The 20,046-nt window shown below is 46.6% G+C and overlaps 2 protein-coding genes and 1 long non-coding RNA gene across 37 annotated transcripts; all 3 read right to left on the reverse strand.

Annotated features, from left to right (window-relative positions):
* Positions 1 to 99: 99 nt before the first annotated feature.
* On the reverse strand, positions 100 to 8,955 carry LOC127532770 (uncharacterized). 4 transcript variants are annotated; one of them, XM_051944805.1, is made up of 5 exons: positions 8,379 to 8,847; positions 8,247 to 8,296; positions 8,070 to 8,178; positions 1,511 to 1,584; positions 100 to 231 (listed from the first exon to the last, which is right to left on the reverse strand). In XM_051944805.1, exons 1-5 carry the CDS (start codon positions 8,695 to 8,697, stop codon positions 187 to 189), a joined length of 597 nt encoding a protein of 198 aa, XP_051800765.1. In that variant the 5' UTR covers positions 8,698 to 8,847; the 3' UTR covers positions 100 to 186. The 4 variants fall into 4 exon arrangements, with proteins under 4 accessions (XP_051800765.1, XP_051800766.1, XP_051800763.1 ...); XM_051944806.1 differs by lacking the exon at positions 100 to 231 and adding an exon at positions 8,855 to 8,955 and having other exon boundaries at positions 943 to 1,584; positions 8,379 to 8,550; XM_051944803.1 differs by lacking the exon at positions 100 to 231 and having other exon boundaries at positions 943 to 1,584.
* LOC127532769 (uncharacterized) lies at positions 8,921 to 16,413 on the reverse strand. Of its 31 annotated transcripts, none has more exons than XR_007940413.1 (7): positions 16,114 to 16,413; positions 14,853 to 15,026; positions 9,883 to 10,040; positions 9,510 to 9,801; positions 9,386 to 9,416; positions 9,324 to 9,354; positions 9,043 to 9,137 (listed from the first exon to the last, which is right to left on the reverse strand). XR_007940413.1 is itself a non-coding variant. In XM_051944800.1 (5 exons), exons 1-4 carry the CDS (start codon positions 16,380 to 16,382, stop codon positions 9,599 to 9,601), a joined length of 804 nt encoding a protein of 267 aa, XP_051800760.1. In that variant the 5' UTR covers positions 16,383 to 16,413; the 3' UTR covers positions 9,393 to 9,447; positions 9,572 to 9,598. The 31 variants fall into 31 exon arrangements, 4 of the variants coding, with proteins under 4 accessions (XP_051800760.1, XP_051800759.1, XP_051800758.1 ...); XR_007940404.1 differs by having other exon boundaries at positions 9,044 to 9,137; positions 9,479 to 9,801; XR_007940405.1 differs by having other exon boundaries at positions 9,089 to 9,106; positions 9,479 to 9,801.
* On the reverse strand, positions 13,576 to 14,813 carry LOC127532771 (uncharacterized). Of its 2 annotated transcripts, XR_007940418.1 has the most exons (4): positions 14,653 to 14,813; positions 14,489 to 14,570; positions 13,785 to 13,840; positions 13,576 to 13,650 (listed from the first exon to the last, which is right to left on the reverse strand). It is a non-coding gene; the product is annotated as an uncharacterized LOC127532771 (long non-coding RNA). The 2 variants fall into 2 exon arrangements; XR_007940419.1 differs by lacking the exons at positions 14,489 to 14,570; positions 14,653 to 14,813 and adding an exon at positions 14,003 to 14,091.
* Positions 16,414 to 20,046: the final 3,633 nt, after the last annotated feature.

Here is a 20,046-nt window from a genome sequence, read left to right on the forward strand (position 1 = left end):
TGATATCAGGAGTTCTCTCTCTGCTGCTTTCATGTTTGTGACCTACTGATGTTCAGGTCTGAGTGTTGGAGGTTCTTCTAATCAACTGAATGCAGGCTCTCATTTTAAAACTGGTTTATTGATTTTTTTAAAAAAAATACAGAGTTAAAAATAAAAACAGGATTCAGCAGAAGATCAAAGTTTCCTTCATGAGCGACTTTCTGACTTCCTGCTCCTCAGACGGTAACGAGGCTGGAGATGATGGAGAACATGCAGATGATGGAGATGATGGAGAACATGCAGACGATGGAGAACATGCAGATGATGGAGATGGAGAACATGCAGATGATGGAGAACATGCAGATGATGGAGATGGAGAACATGCAGATGATGGAGAACATGCAGATGATGGAGATGGAGAACATGCAGATGATGGAGAACATGCAGACGATGGAGAACATGCAGATGATGGAGATGGAGAACATGCAGATGATGGAGATGATGGAGAACATGCAGATGATGGAGAACATGCAGATGATGGAGAACATGCAGATGATGGAGAACAGAGGTCACAGTTAAAACACTGAATAATAAAGTTATATCAGGAAAATGTTAATTCTACACAAATAAACAAATTTTAAAAGGTTTGAAAATTATAGGTCACAAGAAAACGTTGAAAAAATCTATAGAAATCTTTCTTTTAAAAAACCATCAAGTATAAAATGACTGATGAACACCTCCAAAAAAAGATCTAAATACAGAAAAGTGTTCAAAAATAGATAAATATAGAAAAGAATATATTCTGAAACACAGCAGAACTTAGTTTTAAAATATCAATATGGAAAACAAAAAATGCCAAATTATGTCTAAGTTTTAACAAACGTCTAAAATGACATTTTAAAAATCTGACTTTCGTTTTATAAAATGTCCAAAAACAATGAAAATGATGTTAAAAATAAACACTAATATTAATGTAGTAAAAGTTTACTGATAGAGGACTCTAGTAAAATAAAATAATGTTCTGTAGTCCATTCCAGCGTAGTGAAGAAAACATCGTGTTCATGTCAGACAGAAAAGGTTCTTTAGAGCAGTGGTTCTCAACCCTGTTCCTCAGGACCCCATGTCCTCCATGTTTAGATGCTTCTGCAGAGGCTTGATGACGAGCTGATCATTTGAATCAGGTGTGTTCTAAATCTAAACATGCAGGACATGGGGTCCTGAGGAACAGGGTTGAGAACCACTGTTCTAGAGACTCTGATGTTAGAGAACAAACAGCTGATTGGAGAGAAGGACTTTCTCTTCTATCTCAAATAAACAAACACCAGATCTCACATGAATGAAGAAAAACTGTTGAAACGTGAAAAATAATCATGAATTCAAACTATTAGAAAATGTCACAACCACTAAAAATATCCACAGGATGTGAAAACGTTCTGAAATGTTTAGGATCCGTTCCATCAGGAACTCTGATCAATGAAAGTCCAGAGACACAAACTGATCGATCAGTCGTCAATAATGTGATCAGACCCACCCGGGGTTCCTCCACCAGGACACTGTGGACCAGAGGAGAGGACTTAGAGGTTCTGCTGAGGACCACGCTGGAACCTGAGAACGACACAGGAACATTTACAGTAACTACCAACAGGAAGTGACATCACACAGGAAGTTCTGATTCCATTCTAATCGCTAGAACAATGATGATCTGTTTGATGGACCTCAGCTTCACTCAAACATCTGAAACGGAACTCAGGACGATTAGAACGCTTCCTATCAGATAAAAAAAGGATACGAAGGAGAACCAGAACCAGACTGATGCTTGTTCCTCTGTTAGAACCACCAGAACCAGACTGATGCTTGTCCTCTGTTAGAACCACCAGAACCAGACTGATGCTTGTCCTCTGTTAGAACCACAGAACCAGACTGATGCTTGGTCCTCTGTTAGAACCATCAGAACCAGACTGATGCTTGTTCCTCTGCTAGAACCACCAGAACCAGACTGATGCTTGTTCCTCTGTTAGAACCACCAGAACCAGACTGATGCTTGTTCCTCTGCTAGAACCATCAGAACCAGACTGATGCTTGGTCCTCTGTTAGAACCACCAGAACCAGACTGATGCTTGGTCCTCTGTTAGAACCACCAGAACCAGACTGATGCTTGTCCTCTGTTAGAACCACCAGAACCAGACTGATGCTTGGTCCTCTGTTAGAACCACCAGAACCAGACTGATGCTTGTTCCTCTGTAGAACCACAGAACCAGACTGATGCTTGTCCTCTGCTAGAACCACCAGAACCAGACTGATGCTTGGTCCTCTGTTAGAACCACCAGAACCAGACTGATGCTTGGTCCTCTGTTAGAACCACAGAACCAGACTGATGCTTGTTCCTCTGTTAGAACCACCAGAACCAGACTGATGCTTGTTCCTCTGTTAGAACCACCAGAACCAGACTGATGCTTGTCCTCTGTAGAACCACAGAACCAGACTGATGCTTGTCCTCTGTTAGAACCACCAGAACCAGACTGATGCTTGTTCCTCTGTAGAACCACCAGAACCAGACTGATGCTTGTCCTCTGTTAGAACCTCTCAGAACCAGACCAGACTGATGCTTGTTCCTCTGCTAGAACCATCAGAACCAGACTGATGCTTGTTCCTCTGTTAGAACCACCAGAACCAGACTGATGCTTGTTCCTCTGCTAGAACCACCAGAACCAGACTGATGCTTGTCCTCTGTTAGAACAGAACCAGACTGATGCTTGTTCCTCTGTTAGAACCACCAGAGACTGATGCTTGGTCCTCTGTTAGAACCACCAGAACCAGACTGATGCTTGTTCCTCTGTTAGAACCACCAGAACCAGACTGATGCTTGTTCCTCTGTAGAACCACCAGAACCAGACTGATGCTTGTTCCTCTGTTAGAACCACCAGAACCAGACTGATGCTTGTTCCTCTGTTAGAACCACCAGAACCAGACTGATGCTTGTCCTCTGCCAGAACCACCAGAACCAGACTGATGCTTGTTCCTCTGTTAGAACCACCAGAACCAGACTGATGCTTGTTCCTCTGCTAGAACCATCAGAACCAGACTGATGCTTGTCCTCTGTTAGAACCACCAGAACCAGACTGATGCTTGTTCCTCAGTTAGAACCACCAGAACCAGACTGATGCTTGTTCCTCTGCTAGAACCATCAGAACCAGACTGATGCTTGTTCCTCTGTTAGAACCACCAGAACCAGACTGATGCTTGGTCCTCTGTTAGAACCACAGAACCCAGCTGATGTTTTCCTCTGCAGAACACCAGAACCAGACTGATGCTTGTTCCTCTGCTAGAACCATCAGAACCAGACTGATGGCTTGGTTCCTCTGTGAACCACCAGAACCAGACTGATGCTTGTTCCTCTGCTAGAACCACCAGAACCAGACTGATGCTGTCCTTCTGCTAGAACCACCGAGAAACCAGACTGATGCTGTCCTCTGCTAAGAACCACCAGAACCAGACTGATGCTTGTTCCTCTCTAGAACCACCAGAACCAGACTGATGCTTGTTCCTCTGCTAGAACCACCAGAACCAGACTGATGCTTGTTCCTCTGTTAGAACCACCAGAACCAGACTGATGCTTGTCCTCTGTTAGAACACCACTGGCAGAACCAGACTGATGCTTGTTCCTCTGCTAGAACCACCAGAACCAGACTGATGCTTGTTCCTCTGCTAGAACCACAGAACCAGACTGATGCTTGTTCCTCTGTTAGAACCACAGAACCAGACTGATGCTTGTTCCTCTGCTAGAACCACCAGAACCAGACTGATGCTTGTTCCTCAGTTAGAACCACCAGAACCAGACTGATGCTTGTTCCTTCTGTTAGAACCACCAGAACCAGACTGATGCTTGTTCCTCTGTTAGAACCACCAGAACCAGACTGATGCTTGTTCCTCTGTTAGAACCACCAGAACCAGACTGATGCTTGTTCCTCGTTAGAACCACCAGAACCAGACTGATGCTTGTTCCTCAGTTAGAACCACCAGAACCAGACTTGATGCTTGTTCCTCTGCCAGAACCATCAGAACCAGACTGATGCTTGTTCCTCTGTTAGAACACCAGAACCAGACTGATGCTTGTTCCTCTGTTAGAACCACCAGAACCAGACTGATGCTTGTTCCTCTGTTAGAACCACCAGAACCAGACTGATGCTTGTTCCTCTGTTAGAACCACCAGAACCAGACTGATGCTTGTTCCTCAGTTAGGAACCACCAGAACCAGACTGATGCTTGTTCCTCTGCCAGAACCACCAGAACCAGACTGATGCTTGTTCCTCTGCCAGAACCATCAGAACCAGACTGATGCTTGTTCCTCTGTTAGAACCACCAGAACCAGACTGATGCTTGTTCCTCTGTTAGAACCACCAGAACCAGACTGATGCTTGTTCCTCTGTTAGAACCACCAGAACCAGACTGATGCTTGTTCCTCTGTTAGAACCATCAGAACCAGACTGATGCTTGTTCCTCAGTTAGAACCATCAGAACCAGACTGATGCTTGTTCCTCTGTTAGAACCACCAGAACCAGACTGATGCTTGTTCCCACCAGAACCAGACTGATGCTTGTTCCTCAGTTAGAACCATCAGAACCAGACTGATGCTTGTTCCTCAGTTAGAACCATCAGAACCAGACTGATGCTTGTTCCTCTGCTAGAACCATCAGAACCAGACTGATGCTTGTTCCTCTGTTAGAACCACCAGAACCAGACTGATGCTTGTTCCTCTGTTAGAACCACCAGAACCAGACTGATGCTTGTTCCTCTGCTAGAACCATCAGAACCAGACTGATGCTTGTTCCTCTGTTAGAACCATCAGAACCAGACTGATGCTTGTTCCTCTGCTAGAACCATCAGAACCAGACTGATGCTTGTTCCTCTGTTAGAACCATCAGAACCAGACTGATGCTTGTTCCTCTGTTAGAACCACCAGAACCAGACTGATGCTTGTTCCTCTGTTAGAACCATCAGAACCAGACTGATGCTTGTTCCTCTGCTAGAACCATCAGAACCAGACTGATGCTTGTTCCTCTGTTAGAACCATCAGAACCAGACTGATGCTTGTTCCTCTGTTAGAACCACCAGAACCAGACTGATGCTTGTTCCTCTGTTAGAACCATCAGAACCAGACTGATGCTTGTTCCTCTGTTAGAACCACCAGAACCAGACTGATGCTTGTTCCCACCAGAACCAGACTGATGCTTGTTCCTCTGCCAGAACCACCAGAACCAGACTGATGCTTGTTCCTCTGTTAGAACCACCAGAACCAGACTGATGCTTGTTCCTCTGTTAGAACCACCAGAACCAGACTGATGCTTGTTCCTCTGCTAGAACCATCAGAACCAGACTGATGCTTGTTCCTCTGCTAGAACCACCAGAACCAGACTGATGCTTGTTCCTCTGCTAGAACCACCAGAACCAGACTGATGCTTGTTCCTCTGTTAGAACCACCAGAACCAGACTGATGCTTGTTCCTCTGTTAGAACCATCAGAACCAGACTGATGCTTGTTCCTCTGCTAGAACCACCAGAACCAGACTGATGCTTGTTCCTCTGCTAGAACCACCAGAACCAGACTGATGCTTGTTCCTCTGTTAGAACCACCAGAACCAGACTGTTCTTTAAGTAACACTCCAGAACCATCCATTCCTTTATTAGCACCATTTTAATGTTGCTGTAATAAAACCACTGATGGAGCTGCTCTGAATCCAGAACCACAGCCCTAAACCTTCTACTGGTCCCACTGGTCCTACTGGTCTATATACTGGTCTCTATACTGGTCCATGTAATTTCCTTACTGGTCCTACTGGATCTAACTGGTCTCTGTACTGGTCCTACTGGTCGTGATTTCCTCACTGGTCCTTGTGATCTAACTGGTCTCTATACTGGTCTTATGGTTTTTATGCTGGTCCTACTGGTTTCTGTACTGGTCTCTATACTGGTCCATGTGATGTATGTACTGGTCCTCCTGGCTCTAACTGGTCTCTTTACTGGTCCTATTGTCCATGTGATTTCTTTACTGGTCCTACTGGATCTAGCTGGTCTCTATGCTGTTCCTACTGGTCTCTATGCTGCTCCTACTGGTCTATGTACTGGTCCTACTGGTCCATATGATTTCCTTACTGGTCCTACTGGATCTAACTGGTCTCTATGGTGGTCTCTATACTGGTCCTGCTGGTCTCTATGCTGGTCCTACTGGTTTCTATGCTGGTCCATGTGATTTTTGTACTGATCCTACTGGTTCTCATTGGTCTCTATACTGATCCTACTGGTCCATGTGATTTCTTTACTGGTCCTACGGGATCTAACTGGTCTCTGTACTGGTCCTAGAGTTTCATTTATCAGAAGCTTTTATCCAAACACGTCCATCTGAGAGCAGATCCACCACATGAAGGATCTAGTGAGGAGGAACCAACCTGGAGAAGATAGAACTATCGCGATTTCAACCAGTCCCCATGAATTCTGGGTGTTCTTGCAATTTTGTCCAATTACTGCAACTTTTCTGCAATTTTGGCCCGCCTCCCGTGAGTTCCACCAATCATAGCAGCCCCTAGCGTTAACAACACATGTCCATCACCCAACTCACTTCCTGTTTCTGGTCTGAAGACACAGACATGTCCCATTCTAATGTCTCTCATTTACCAACTTAAGTTACTGCTACAGACCCTGAAAATTAATTCCCTGATGTTCTTCACCAAAGCGGAGCTAAACTGTTACAGCCGTGAAATATTGTGGTGGAATACACACAAAAAAAAAAAAAAAAAAAAAAAAAAAAAAAAAAAAAAAAAATCGATGGAGAAACACTTTTCTACGAAAACATATCAGGAGAACGTCTGAAAGGAGTGGACCACAGAGCAGACAGATCACTGATGGAAGCTGATAATCAGCTCTGTTGGAGATTTGAAAGAATGAAGGGAAGTTAGATTATTTATTCCACCAAGGAACAACTGACTAAACTGTGGGGGTGTTTTAGCCTAGCCATGCTGGACCCATGTTTCTGACGGCACAAGGGTCTAGGAACGTTCGACAGGGAGGGAGGCGGGCTAAAAGGTTGTCTATCAAATCCCTCTGCAGCAATTGGGTAGGTATACAACCTATCAGTGCAACGAATAGGCTGACGGAGTTCCTAGAGCACCGGCGGATTGTGGCTAAGTCCCATTAGCTTCCCAACCAGCGGAGCCAACTGGTATATTAAGGAGTTGCCATATCCCGTCGGCATAAGTCCAAATACGTCTTTCTTCTCAATGAAACACTTCAGTGCCGTCCTTTGTTTATCTTTCAAGTTGAATTTTAGCTTCAAATCTTTAAGGGCTGTGGCCAAAGCCGAGTCCAAAGATAACCGTTTATTGTGCGCCGGTTGTTTCTGTCAGAATCGTCGCGCCTCTGTCGTCACTTAGTTACGCCCGCCTTCTGACTCTACACTTCATGGTGATTGGTCCGGCCAGTTTTAGGAGAATCCAGCCTCGAGCCTTATGGAGGGTAACTAGACCCACCCTGGCAGAGAATTAAATTCGTTGCCGTGGGTTGTCTAGCGCGGCTAGGCTAGGGGTGTTTCTGAGTTCCATCAATTCCGCTACATGTTTAGGTCACGTGATCCGGTATCCGTACATGACGCACACACCTGTGGTCAAGGTCATTTTAAACTAAAGATTTTATCTGTCAGGAATGATCCAATGACTGAGCAGCCGTGGAGGAGGATGCTCTCTGAGGCCTTTTCCTGTTTCTACGAGAACGGTCCGTAGAAAACTATAGCTTCAATCTGTAGATGATGTTCTTCTCTCTGATCTACAGCTCATCTTCTCACCCACCTCCAAAACGTTCATTGTTCTATTGGTACTGATGGTCCACCCTCACCCCAACCAGTCGAGGAAAATGTTCCCTGAGCCTGGTTCTGGTTCTAAAGGAGGTTCTCGGTTCTTCTGTTTACAGGTGCTCCTCACAGGGAGTCCAGACCAAACTCTGATGTGAAGTTCTAAAAGAACATGTTTTAAATTGATCCTGTGGGAGCTGAGAGCAGCTGGAACATGAGGACAGAAGGTTCTCATGAGATGTTCAGGTACTGACCTGAGTGAGACAGGTGAGAGCCGTCTGTGGGTGGAGACTCCTCCTCCTCTTCTTCTCCTCCTCGTTCCTCCACTCTCCTGTGAAGCTCTGATTTCTGGAAAGCATGTGACTGGTCTGACCAATCAGAGAGCTGCAGCAGGTGTACATGTATGACCTCACCTTTCTGGACTGACTCACCTTCACCTGCAGCCGCCTGTCCTCTGACTTCTGTTTCTGACACAGACTCTCTGCAGAGACACAACCATCAGTCAGACACGACCAAAGCTTTCAGCAGCTTCCTGAGCTCCTTCACCTGCGACCTGGACTCACCTGCGCGCTGCAGCGCCTCCTGCAGGCTGCTCTGTGTGTCCTGCAGCTGCTGCAGCAGCCTCAGACTCTCCTGCAGCGGGTCGGTGTAGCGGATGTACGCCACCAGCAGGACGGACGCTGCCACGGCCATCATGAAGCGCCGCAGGATGCCCACGTAGACGGAGAGAAGCTCCTGGAGACGGAACGTGCGAGAACATCTCAGCGAGCAATAAGAAAAACTAATCCTGAAGAAAAGCAACAGAAAAATGTCCACAAAACTAAACAAATGCTGAAAACTCACCAGAGACATGAGAAACAAACAGGAATAAACTCCTAACATGTTCTGAAGCCATAAAAACAACGTTTTAACATGAAGAGAAAGAAAACCTGCAGAGAACGTGTCTGAGAATGTTAGAAATGTTGATTTAGATCCAGAAAAACATCTAAAAACGGCTGGATGAAGCTGGGATCAGGTGAGCAGCAGGTGAACCACTGACCAGGTGTTGGTGCTCAGGTTGGTTCATCACAGACTGGTAGATCTTCTTCTCCAGGTAGAAGTTCAAACACACCAACAACAACAGTGGTAACCTGAACACACACACACACACACAATAGGAGGAGCTACCTGGCTCTACAGGTGTGTGAGGAGGAGCTACCTGGCTCAACAGGTGTGTGAGGAGGAGCTACCTGGCTCTACAGGTGTGTGAGGAGGAGCTACCTGGCTCTACAGGTGTGTGAGGAGGAGTTACCTGGCTCTACAGGTGTGTGAGGAGGAGTTACCTGGCTCTACAGGTGTGTGAGGAGGAGCTACCTGGCTCTACAGGTGTGTGAGGAGGAGCTACCTGGCTCTACAGGTGTGTGAGGAGGAGCTACCTGGCTCTACAGGTGTGTGAGGAGGAGCTACCTGGCTCTACAGGTGTGTGAGGAGGAGCTACCTGGCTCTACAGGTGTGTGAGGAGGAGCTACCTGGCTCTACAGGTGTGTGGGGAGGAGCTACCTGGCTCTACAGGTGTGTGAGGAGGAGTTACCTGGCTCTACAGGTGTGTGGGGAGGAGCTACCTGGCTCTACAGGTGTGTGAGGAGGAGCTACCTGGCTCTACAGGTGTGTGAGGAGGAGCTACCTGGCTCTACAGGTGTGTGAGGAGGAGCTACCTGGCTCTACAGGTGTGTGAGGAGGAGTTACCTGGCTCTACAGGTGTGTGAGGAGGAGTTACCTGGCTCTACAGGTGTGTGAGGAGGAGTTACCTGGCTCTACAGGTGCGCTGCGTGCAGGTGAGCAGGAAGGCGCAGCATAGAGCTGCAGCGTTGCAGCAGCAGGAACTCAGACTGTTAGCCTCCATCAGCAGGAAACTCTGCAGGAAGGAAACTCTATTGAAGAGTTCAGACAGCGCCACCTGCTGCTGCTGAGAGACACTGCTGAGCTCTGAGAGGAGGGAACGCACCCCTGAGAGACAGACAGGTAGGGTCAGTCAGACAGGTGGCTGCTGTGTTGTGTCTGTTGTTTCCATAGAGGTGTGTTCTTCACCCTGGGTCGAGTCTCTCAGGGTGGTTCTCAGTTCCTCTCCATTGGTCAGGATCTCCTGCTGCACTTGTAAGGCAGCACTCTGGGCTTCAATCAGGTCCTCAGCCATCTCCCTGGTGGACTGGAGCTGCTCCACAACACCTGCCGAGGTATCTGTCAGCCTAACACACACACACACACACACACACCTGTGAGCTCACCTGTACACGGTGTTACCTGTACGTGGGTCAGGGTTAATTATATCAATGAGAACTTAAAGGAAAACTTTTTGCTGACGATCCTTTTTTCTGTGACTAAGAACATGAATTTAAGAAGTGCTGACAACAAAAATTAAAACGGAACCTGTGTTCACTATCAGCTGATGAGTAAAGACACGACGAAAAAGAAACGCTGGATTACAGCCATCCTCTGTGCCTTTCAACCAATTAGTTATCTTAACGCTCAGTGTAGCTTTCACTCCCTCACCCCTCAGTCTCACCCCTCAGCCTCACCCCTCAGCCTCACCCCCCACACGGTGTCGGTACACGTCCAGTTCTGCCACTGAGGACTCGGTTCCACAGCAGTTATGAGGAGCAGATTACAAACTTCACGTGAAGCTGCGACTTTTCAAGTGGGAAGAAAAAGAAGAGAAGACTTATGGACACTTCTGTTACCCACTGAGTGCATCGTTCCTAACGAGGATGGAGAGCCAGTTTTGTGGAAAAAACAACAAATGTAAAAAGACACCTGAAGACCTGCGGTGTCTGACAAAGTAAACATCAAGTGGAGATTGATGTCAGTGAGTTTTAGGATCAACTACATGTAGACCTAAGGAACCTTAAGCCAACGGTGAGGCTGAAGCTTAATATGAAGTTGTGCATACACTATTTGAGAATGCGCTAGCAGTTAGCTAACACTAACTTTTTACCTAAGCTAGCATTGATACTTTTAGCCCGCGGCTGTTAGCTGTGGTGGAGAGAACGGAGGGTGACGGTAAGAGAGCTGTGAATCAGATCTATAACCGTCATTACCTCCGTCAAAGAGGTCATGTTTTTCTCTCCGTCTGTTTGTTTGTTAGCAACATACCTGAAAAGTTCTACACAGATGTTCATGACATTTTCAGGAAATATTGATAGTGGCACACTGAACAGATAAAGGTGATCTGAGCTCCGTGTGTTTAGACATTGTACCACATGTTTTTACTTGTTCTACTTTCTGGCCTGTGCTACAGAACTCTGTGTTACGGTTAACGGTTGTAAACCTTTTTGAAATGACACTGTTCTTTGTTTTAGGCTGTAACTCTGATTTCTACAGTGTAAAACATAGATGTGATTATGACATAATTCAGGCAGTACAAGTAACACCTCTTTTCCTCTGGCTTCTGCACGCAGGATTACAAGTGGCCTTGACATTTGGACCACCAAGAGTCTGAATGCTTCCTTCCTTTCTCTAAGTGCATCTTAAGTGTGGTCACCTAAAATATTCCTGAACAGATTTATCAGTGCTACCTAATACTATCTGAACTAATTTAATCAAACTGTATATACCTTTGTTAGTCAAACTACTCAGATGTTGTACTTTGAGGCATGTGTACACATTTTCCATTGAATAAATAACTAAATACTGTCTGTTTTTCAGCTATGGAGGATTTACTGAGCGGACATGCTGCTTTGCTCACACCCTACACCTGATTGTCTGCATGATCCACAAGGACGCCTCTGTTAATGCTGTGCTGGAAAAGGTAAAAGCCATTGTGAAACAGTTTGTAGGTCTTCAGTTGCAACGGAGAAACTTCACCATATCTATGGACTTGTGCTAATTCCTAGCGGTGTGATAAGATGGTCCAGCACATTTCAGATGGTTTCACGCTTTCTTCAGGTGAAGGATTCTGTGGCAGCCCCACTGGATCTGATAACTCTCCTCTCCCAGTTTGCTTTGGAGTCTTGTCACAGAGACATGTGTGGTCTGGCAAACAAAATGAAAGTTGACCTGGAACGAAGGTTCAGCTGCTTCCTAAATCCTAGTGAGGCCAGATTCTCTCCACTTGCAGCTGCAGCATGCTTCCTGACCCAACTGTGGCTGGAGAAACACTCACTGAACACTCAGATGATGGAGTACAGGAGGAACTTTTGAAAGAAGCAGAAAAATACATCCTAGGTGCCACTGCCTCCATATCAGCAACCCAGAGGGTGTATGGGTGAGGAGGAATGATGGGGATCCATCCAGGGATGTTGAAGAGGTTCCCCCAAAACCACCATTTAAGTTTTTGGCCACCAAGTTTTCATCATCCCTTCAGTCAAAACAACCCAAGGCCAACAGTGCTCAACAGGAAGTGAGAAAATACAAAGATGAGCTTTTGTCTCAGCAGATCCCAGATTTCCGACATGGCTTGGACTTTTAGTTGGCGTACGTGACCTTGAAGCCTCTGGGTCTGGATTTACTTTCATGAACGAGTGTTCAGCATTACGGGAGACTTGACAAAGGTCATCCTGGAGAGAAGCGCTTTCTAAAATTAAACCGGGATAATGGGATAAAACCAAGACACAGATGGGCTGAACGGTTAGGCCTCTGGCCACACTCGGCCCTTTTTCCTGTCGCAGCAGTTTTATATTTTTCTACACCGTTTTTCATGGCGCACTTTGAAAAAAAGTTCTTATAAATGGTGAAAATGGGTTTTATGCAGTTAAATGTTCTGATGGTCCATTAATGTCCTCATAACAAATGCTGATTAGTAAAAGTGGGCATTCAGTTAAGTTTTGATGCCCTTCAACAAACACTGTGTTGGCTGGCTTTGATGTCCTTGTGAGGACATTCTAACTTCAAATGGACAGAACAGTTCAGCTGTTATGACCTTCTTTTGACGTCTTATTCTGGCAGGTTGAAAGTGATTTGTTTACATACACAGAAAATAAACAAGATTGTGAAGAACATGATCATGAATTGCTTTTTCTGACAGGCCTTAGACATTATTATGCAGCAGTAATATGGTGCACTCTGAGCTTAGACGACTAAACACAGATACAGGTATGCTTACCATGTTTTTACCACGACGAACATCCTGTTACAGTAGAACACAAGTGTCAGAAGATGAACATAAGGATAAAGATGAGACTAAAACTGAAATGTGTTTTAACAAAATAAAACTAAAAGACCTGTACGTGGCGCTACCTGTGAGCTCACCTGTACGCGGCGCTACCTGTGAGCTCACCTGTACGCGGCGCTACCTGTGAGCTCACCTGTACGCGGCGCTACCTGTGAGCTCACCTGTACGCGGCGCTACCTGTGAGCTCACCTGTACGCGGCGCTACCTGTGAGCTCACCTGTACGGTGCTACCTGTGAGCTCACCTGTACGGTGCTACCTGTGAGCTCACCTGTACGGCGCTACCTGTGAGCTCACCTGTACGCGGCGCTACCTGTGAGCTCACCTGTACGCGGCGCTACCTGTGAGCTCACCTGTACGCGGCGCTACCTGTGAGCTCACCTGTACGCGGCGCTACCTGTGAGCTCACCTGTACGGCGCTACCTGTGAGCTCACCTGTACGGCGCTACCTGTGAGCTCACCTGTACGCGGCGCTACCTGTGAGCTCACCTGTACGCGGCGTTACCTGTGAGCTCACCTGTACGCGGCGTTACCTGTGAGCTCACCTGTACGGCGCTACCTGTGAGCTCACCTGTACGGCGCTACCTGTGAGCTCACCTGTACGGTGCTACCTGTGAGCTCACCTGTACGGTGCTACCTGTGAGCTCACCTGTACGCGGCGTTACCTGTGAGCTCACCTGTACGGCGCTACCTGTGAGCTCACCTGTACGGTGCTACCTGTGAGCTCACCTGTACATGGTGCTACCTGTGAGCTCACCTGTACGCGGCGTTACCTGTGAGCTCACCTGTACGGCGCTACCTGTGAGCTCACCTGTACGGTGCTACCTGTGAGCTCACCTGTACATGGTGCTACCTGTGAGCTCACCTGTACGCGGCGTTACCTGTGAGCTCACCTGTACGGCGCTACCTGTGAGCTCACCTGTACATGGTGCTACCTGTGAGCTCACCTGTACGGTGCTACCTGTGAGCTCACCTGTACATGGTGCTACCTGTGAGCTCACCTGTACATGGTGCTACCTGTGAGCTCACCTGTACGGCGCTACCTGTGAGCTCACCTGTACGGTGCTACCTGTGAGCTCACCTGTACGCGGCGCTACCTGTGAGCTCACCTGTACGCGGCGCTACCTGTGAGCTCACCTGTACGGCGCTACCTGTGAGCTCACCTGTACGCGGCGCTACCTGTGAGCTCACCTGTACGGCGCTACCTGTGAGCTCACCTGTACGGCGCTACCTGTGAGCTCACCTGTACGGCGCTACCTGTGAGCTCACCTGTACGCGGCGCTACCTGTGAGCTCACCTGTACGGCGCTACCTGTGAGCTCACCTGTACATGGTGCTACCTGTGAGCTCACCTGTACGCGGCGCTACCTGTGAGCTCACCTGTACGGCGCTACCTGTGAGCTCACCTGTACATGGTGCTACCTGTGAGCTCACCTGTACGGCGCTACCTGTGAGCTCACCTGTACGCGGCGCTACCTGTGAGCTCACCTGTACATGGTGCTACCTGTGAGCTCACCTGTACGGTGCTACCTGTGAGCTCACCTGTACGGTGCTACCTGTGAGCTCACCTGTACGCGGCGCTACCTGTGAGCTCACCTGTACGCGGCGCTACCTGTGAGCTCACCTGTACATGGTGCTACCTGTGAGCTCACCTGTACATGGTGCTACCTGTGAGCTCACCTGTACGGTGCTACCTGTGAGCTCACCTGTACGCGGCGCTACCTGTGAGCTCACCTGTACGCGGCGCTACCTGTGAGCTCACCTGTACGGCGCTACCTGTGAGCTCACCTGTACGGCGCTACCTGTGAGCTCACCTGTACGGCGCTACCTGTGAGCTCACCTGTACGGCGCTACCTGTGAGCTCACCTGTACATGGTGCTACCTGTGAGCTCACCTGTACATGGTGCTCTCAGCGCGGCGCTGCCAGGCCTCAGACTGCAGGAAGTGGCAGATGGAGTGAGTGTGGGTGAAGAACTCTGTGTAGGTGTTGAAGGCCACAGCATCCATCTCACCTGTACACCTGCTCACCTCAGAGCCCTCAGGGCATGATGGGAAATCTCTACCTGAGCTGAAGAGAGAAAGAAGCTTCCTGAGCAGGTTTCCTTCATCAAACACTGAGTCCCATCACACCTGTAGACCTATGGGTCTACATACAGAGATAATACTGGGATAGGCCCTTACCTGTCCAGGTGAACCTGGGACAGACTCCAGCCTATCAGAGGACAGAGTGGACCTACAGGTAATCTATGCTCATACATGTATATTTATGTGTAGTTATGGATACAGTCATTTAGAGAAGGAAAAACAGACTAAAACAACACAAACAGAAGCAGCACTGTGATCGTTAGGACACGTTTCTACTAAAGTTCAGTTTCATCAACTGGATAAAAGTCGTCTATAAATGAGCTCAGTTTGGAGTTTAGCTTCTCTTTGATTTTCTTTTAAAAGCATAACTTCTCTGGCTGTTTAGTAACGGGTTTCATGCTGGTATTTTAATGATTGTGTTTCAAAAACGAAAGACTGAAGTGACAGATGTACCCAGTGTCTAGTCACGTCCAGTTAAACACTGATGCTAACATTAACCCAGCGTTTAGCAACATCCAGGTAAATGCTGATGCTAACCCTGTAATCAGCACTAAGTCCTGATCTCTGGAAACCCTTCAAATGAAACCAAATCCCTCTGAACCTGAAACAATCCAGTGACTGTCTGCTGAAGCTCTGAGGATCCAGTAGATCAATCAGAACTTCAGTCTGTTATCAAGTAAAGACTGTCTGATATGAAGATGTGTTGTGTGTGTTGTGCAGCTAATGATGCTAATGTTAGCTTCATGCTCAGATCTCGGTTTAAACTGCAGCACTGAGGGACATTCAGATGATAAACTTTAACCAGTTACCAGGACTGGGAGGGTAAGGGTGCTAGCTTCTATAAGCCTCTGTTAGCTTCTATAAGCCTCTGTTAGCTTCTATAAGCCTCTGTTAGCTTCTATAAGCCTCTGTTAGCTTCTATAAGCCTCTGTTAGCTTCTATAAGCCTCTGTTAGCTTCTATAAGCCTCTGTTAGCTTCTATAAGCCTCTGTTAGCCTCTCTCCTGCTCCCTGTGCTCATTAAACTGCATTTTAATCCAGTTCCTCAGCGTGCAGCAGCTGCTAGTTTACCTGCTCAGGTGACAGTGGGCAAATCGCAGCGCGATACGGCTCTGGCTCTCTGACGTCATATCCCTGCAGCGCACGACCAAGTGCTCCAGAGCGCGCGCCCAACACTCTCCGTACCGCGGCTGCGCTGCGAGACTCCGCACGCGCTGCAGCTCTAACATGCCGCGCTCAGAGTCCGGATGTGACCCGGGAGAGGACGGTCCGGTACCGGCAGAGAGTCCGAGCAGAACCGGGCCGCTCAGCAGCAGCACCGACAGGACACCTGCCGCCATCTTCACCTGTCGTCACCTCAGCCAATCACAGAGCCGGGATTTAACCGGGTCAGGGGTCACGGAGAGGTCACGTGATTCAGAAACGAGTGGATTAAATGTTAGATGGAGCCACAGTCAGCTTTCTTTAAACCTTTTTATGTTTGTTTTGGAAAGTTTTTTATTTTCATGAAGTGAAAGAAAAAAGAAAGAAAAACACAACAACTTTCAGGAGAATCCAGAAAAGAAAACCAGTTCCAGCTTTCTGAAGAAAAAAAGAAAAAAACACAAGAACAGACTGTGGCACAATCAAGATATTTTAATAAATGACATAAAATACATCCATGTGTTGTTGGTTTCATCCTGGACATGATGAACTTCAGAGGAGAAAGTCTCAGTCATCCCTTCCAGCCGTTGCTCAGTGCTGGGTCTATGAGGGCTCCTCCACCAACACAGCGACCACCAGGCCTACCGTACACGAGAGACGGCTGTCCACAAAGCACAACTGAGGCACAGCTGGGACAGACAAGCCTGTCCATTTTTCCAAGTTCTTGATAGCTTCAGTCCAAAATGGGAAAATTAAAGGACATTCCCAGAAACAGTGGAGATCCGTACCAGCGTATCAGTTTGTAACAGCCCCATTTTAAACAACCTTGAAGGTGTAGAATAATATCTATGCAGTTTTATTGTGGATACATTTGCTTCTCGCATCTCTAGTTGCCCATCCTATTTTTGAAATAATATTCTTCCAAGCCTCTTCATTCATCTCAGACTGTAGACCGTCACATACAGATGCAGCACCTTCAGAAGACCAGAGCTTCTAGTAAAACACTGATGCTGACTGAAGAGGACTTGGTTTGTCATCCAATCCTGTTATCCCTCTGTATCTGCTGTAGACTAAAAACTGAACCCACACTGCTCCTAATCTGAAAGTGTGTCCACAAATCCCCTTTGTCAGTCACGTTGAACATTCCTTTTAACACACTGAATGTCATAAAATGATCATCTCCATATAAATGTTCTATTTTTGCACTCCTTGTTCAAGCTATTTCCACCACAAAAAGGAAGATTTTCCAGTTGGCACTAAAGGGTTATTCCACACAGAAGAATAAATGTGTTTTCAGGAGAAGTTCTCAGCCTCTGATGAGCCTGTGCCCATCTGTGAATGTTGGAAGATCGGGTTCTTCTGTCATGAATTTGTAGACTTTTGCGAGAACAACTGGATAATATTAAACGGAGCTGCTGTTTTCCTCTCAATCTAAATCCACTCAACATCTGCGGCTTCATCTTTCCAATGTCTAGTTAGTTTATTCATTTCAAATACGAGGTTATATAACTCCATCCTTCCGTCCTCCCTCAGAGCTGTGAGTTTTCTTCGTCCAATTCTGGCTTTCTTACCGTTCCAAAGACATTCTTTGCTTAGCCCATTATATGTTTCAGAAATGTATTGTGTGGTGTTATTGGAATCATCACTGATAAATAATGAAACTGTGGAGCCACAAGCATTTTAACAGTGTTAATTTTCCCCATAGAGAAACATTTCCACTTATCCAGATTTGTTTTTAGTTTCTGTACAAACGGCTGTTTATTTATTGACATTATGTTAGTCAACTCTGAACAAAACCTAATCCCTAAATATTCCATTAGGAACCCACAGAAACTGGAATGGAGAGAGAAGATGTAAACAGAAATAACTTCTGACTTTTGCCAGTTTGTTTTGTATCCTGATCATTTGAGAGATTATGAATCGTAGATGGAACCTTAGGAACTGAAGAGGAAGGATCTCTAAGAAGAGGCAAAATATCATCATACAGAAACATCTTGTGCTCGTCAGAACCATGTGGAACTCCCTAATACCCCTACTGGTCCTAACTGCAGCTGCTAAAGGCTCTAGAATGAGCAGCAGCCGCTCAGAGGATCCTCCTGGTTCAAACTAAAGAATGGTGAGAGCTGCTGCTCTGGGATCAGAGGAGATAACATCCACCCATTTAATTAGACCTTCACCAAATCCAAATGCTTTAAGAGTGTGTTGGAGGAAGCTCCATTCTGCTCTATCAAAGGCCTGATGGGCATCCCATCATGAAGCAGCAAATGGAGCATTATCATTATTGTTGTTCTGCCACATGAGGTGCAGAAGCCTTCTCACATTATCAGACGATGTTCTTCCCTTCACAAAGCCGACTGTCGGAGTGAATCAAACACGGTAATATTTTTTCCATCCTTAGAGCAAGAACTTTAGTATTTTACAGTGAAGGTTAACCAAACTGAAGCTACCTGGATCAGTGGATCTTTGTCCTTTTGTAGATGACAGAAATCAGAGCCTCACTGAAAGTTTCTGGCATCTTTCCTAATGACAAAGATTCTTGATAAGCTTCAGTTAAAACAGGAGCCAATTCTTATTCTGACGGGAATCCATCCAATCCAGGTGACTTTCCTACGTTCATTAGGGATACAGCCTCTCCACTGTGATGGACCATCTAATCCCTTCTGTTGGTCTGATGTCAGTTTCAGCAAGAATTCATCACACTTTGTCAGTGACCTTATTCAGCTTCACTCAGTTTTCCTGAAGTGTTTAACATCTGAACCAGATCACATGCTCACATGAAGACCTGGAACAGAAAGGAGCTGTTTCACTTTTCTTTGGGGCAAACAGGAAACGTGAGCTCACAACTAAACAACGGTTCTCTAAAGCAGAACGCTGTTCTGTCACGATTTCAATGAAAACTAAGCGCCGGAATACAGTTTGATAGTTCTCATGTGCTTCTGATTGTTTCATTCATTCCAGCTGAGAGCTGAAGAGATGTTTCACCACAGGTAGCAGAACCTTCTCATGGTTCTTCTTCTGCAGAAGGGAACGATGAGGACCATCTCCGACCTTCATCCAACAAGAGGTTCCTCTGAACAGAACCAAGCTGACGATTTAGTGCCATCTAGTGATGAATTTACAAACTGCACCCAACCTCCCTCAGATCGCAGTCCTGGCAGCAGAACCTTACCTCACCGTAAAACAGTGGCGTGCACAGATAGACATGAGGTGGTTCTGGAGCACCTGCGCCTTGCCCTTAGTATCAAGCAAGTGTCCTCCGCGTCTCAACTTTTTTCTTTTAATTGAAACATAAAACACACATACGGCCCATGCCGTGCCACGACTCGCCCCATCCCATCTCGTAACGTGAACATGAGGAGCACAGACTGTATCAGTGTTTCTCAGACAGTGAGGCATGACAAGAGGTGGACTGACTGGGAGGAAAAGGTCCGTCTACACGGAACTAAGTAGCTGAACTTTTGTTTTAACGTCTGTTCTTCACGGCGCACAAACTGCGCTGGCCGTTGTGCACTACGGGTTCCTGAAAACATGAGAATGCATCATTAATGTGGAGTTGGAACACCGGCGTACTTGATCACGTCCCCACCTCGACTCATCTACTCCGATTACTTTTCCGGGGGTGTCAAACATGCAGCCTGCGGGCCAAAAACGGACCCCAGATGATCCATTTCGGCCCGACTTTGCAGAGGCTAAAAATTACACAGAATTACAGAAAAGGCATTAATTTTTAAAACTGTAAATTTTACATAATTTCTAGAACGTGACAAGTTGTTTTCAACATAAAGTAAAATAGTAGATTGTTCAGCTCCAGATAGCTGTGACTGAACGTTTTGTCTGTAGACACTCTGATCTGTGTCACGT

This window comes from Acanthochromis polyacanthus, unplaced genomic scaffold, assembly GCF_021347895.1.
Source record: "Acanthochromis polyacanthus isolate Apoly-LR-REF ecotype Palm Island unplaced genomic scaffold, KAUST_Apoly_ChrSc contig17, whole genome shotgun sequence".
NCBI lineage: Eukaryota > Metazoa > Chordata > Actinopteri > Pomacentridae > Acanthochromis > Acanthochromis polyacanthus.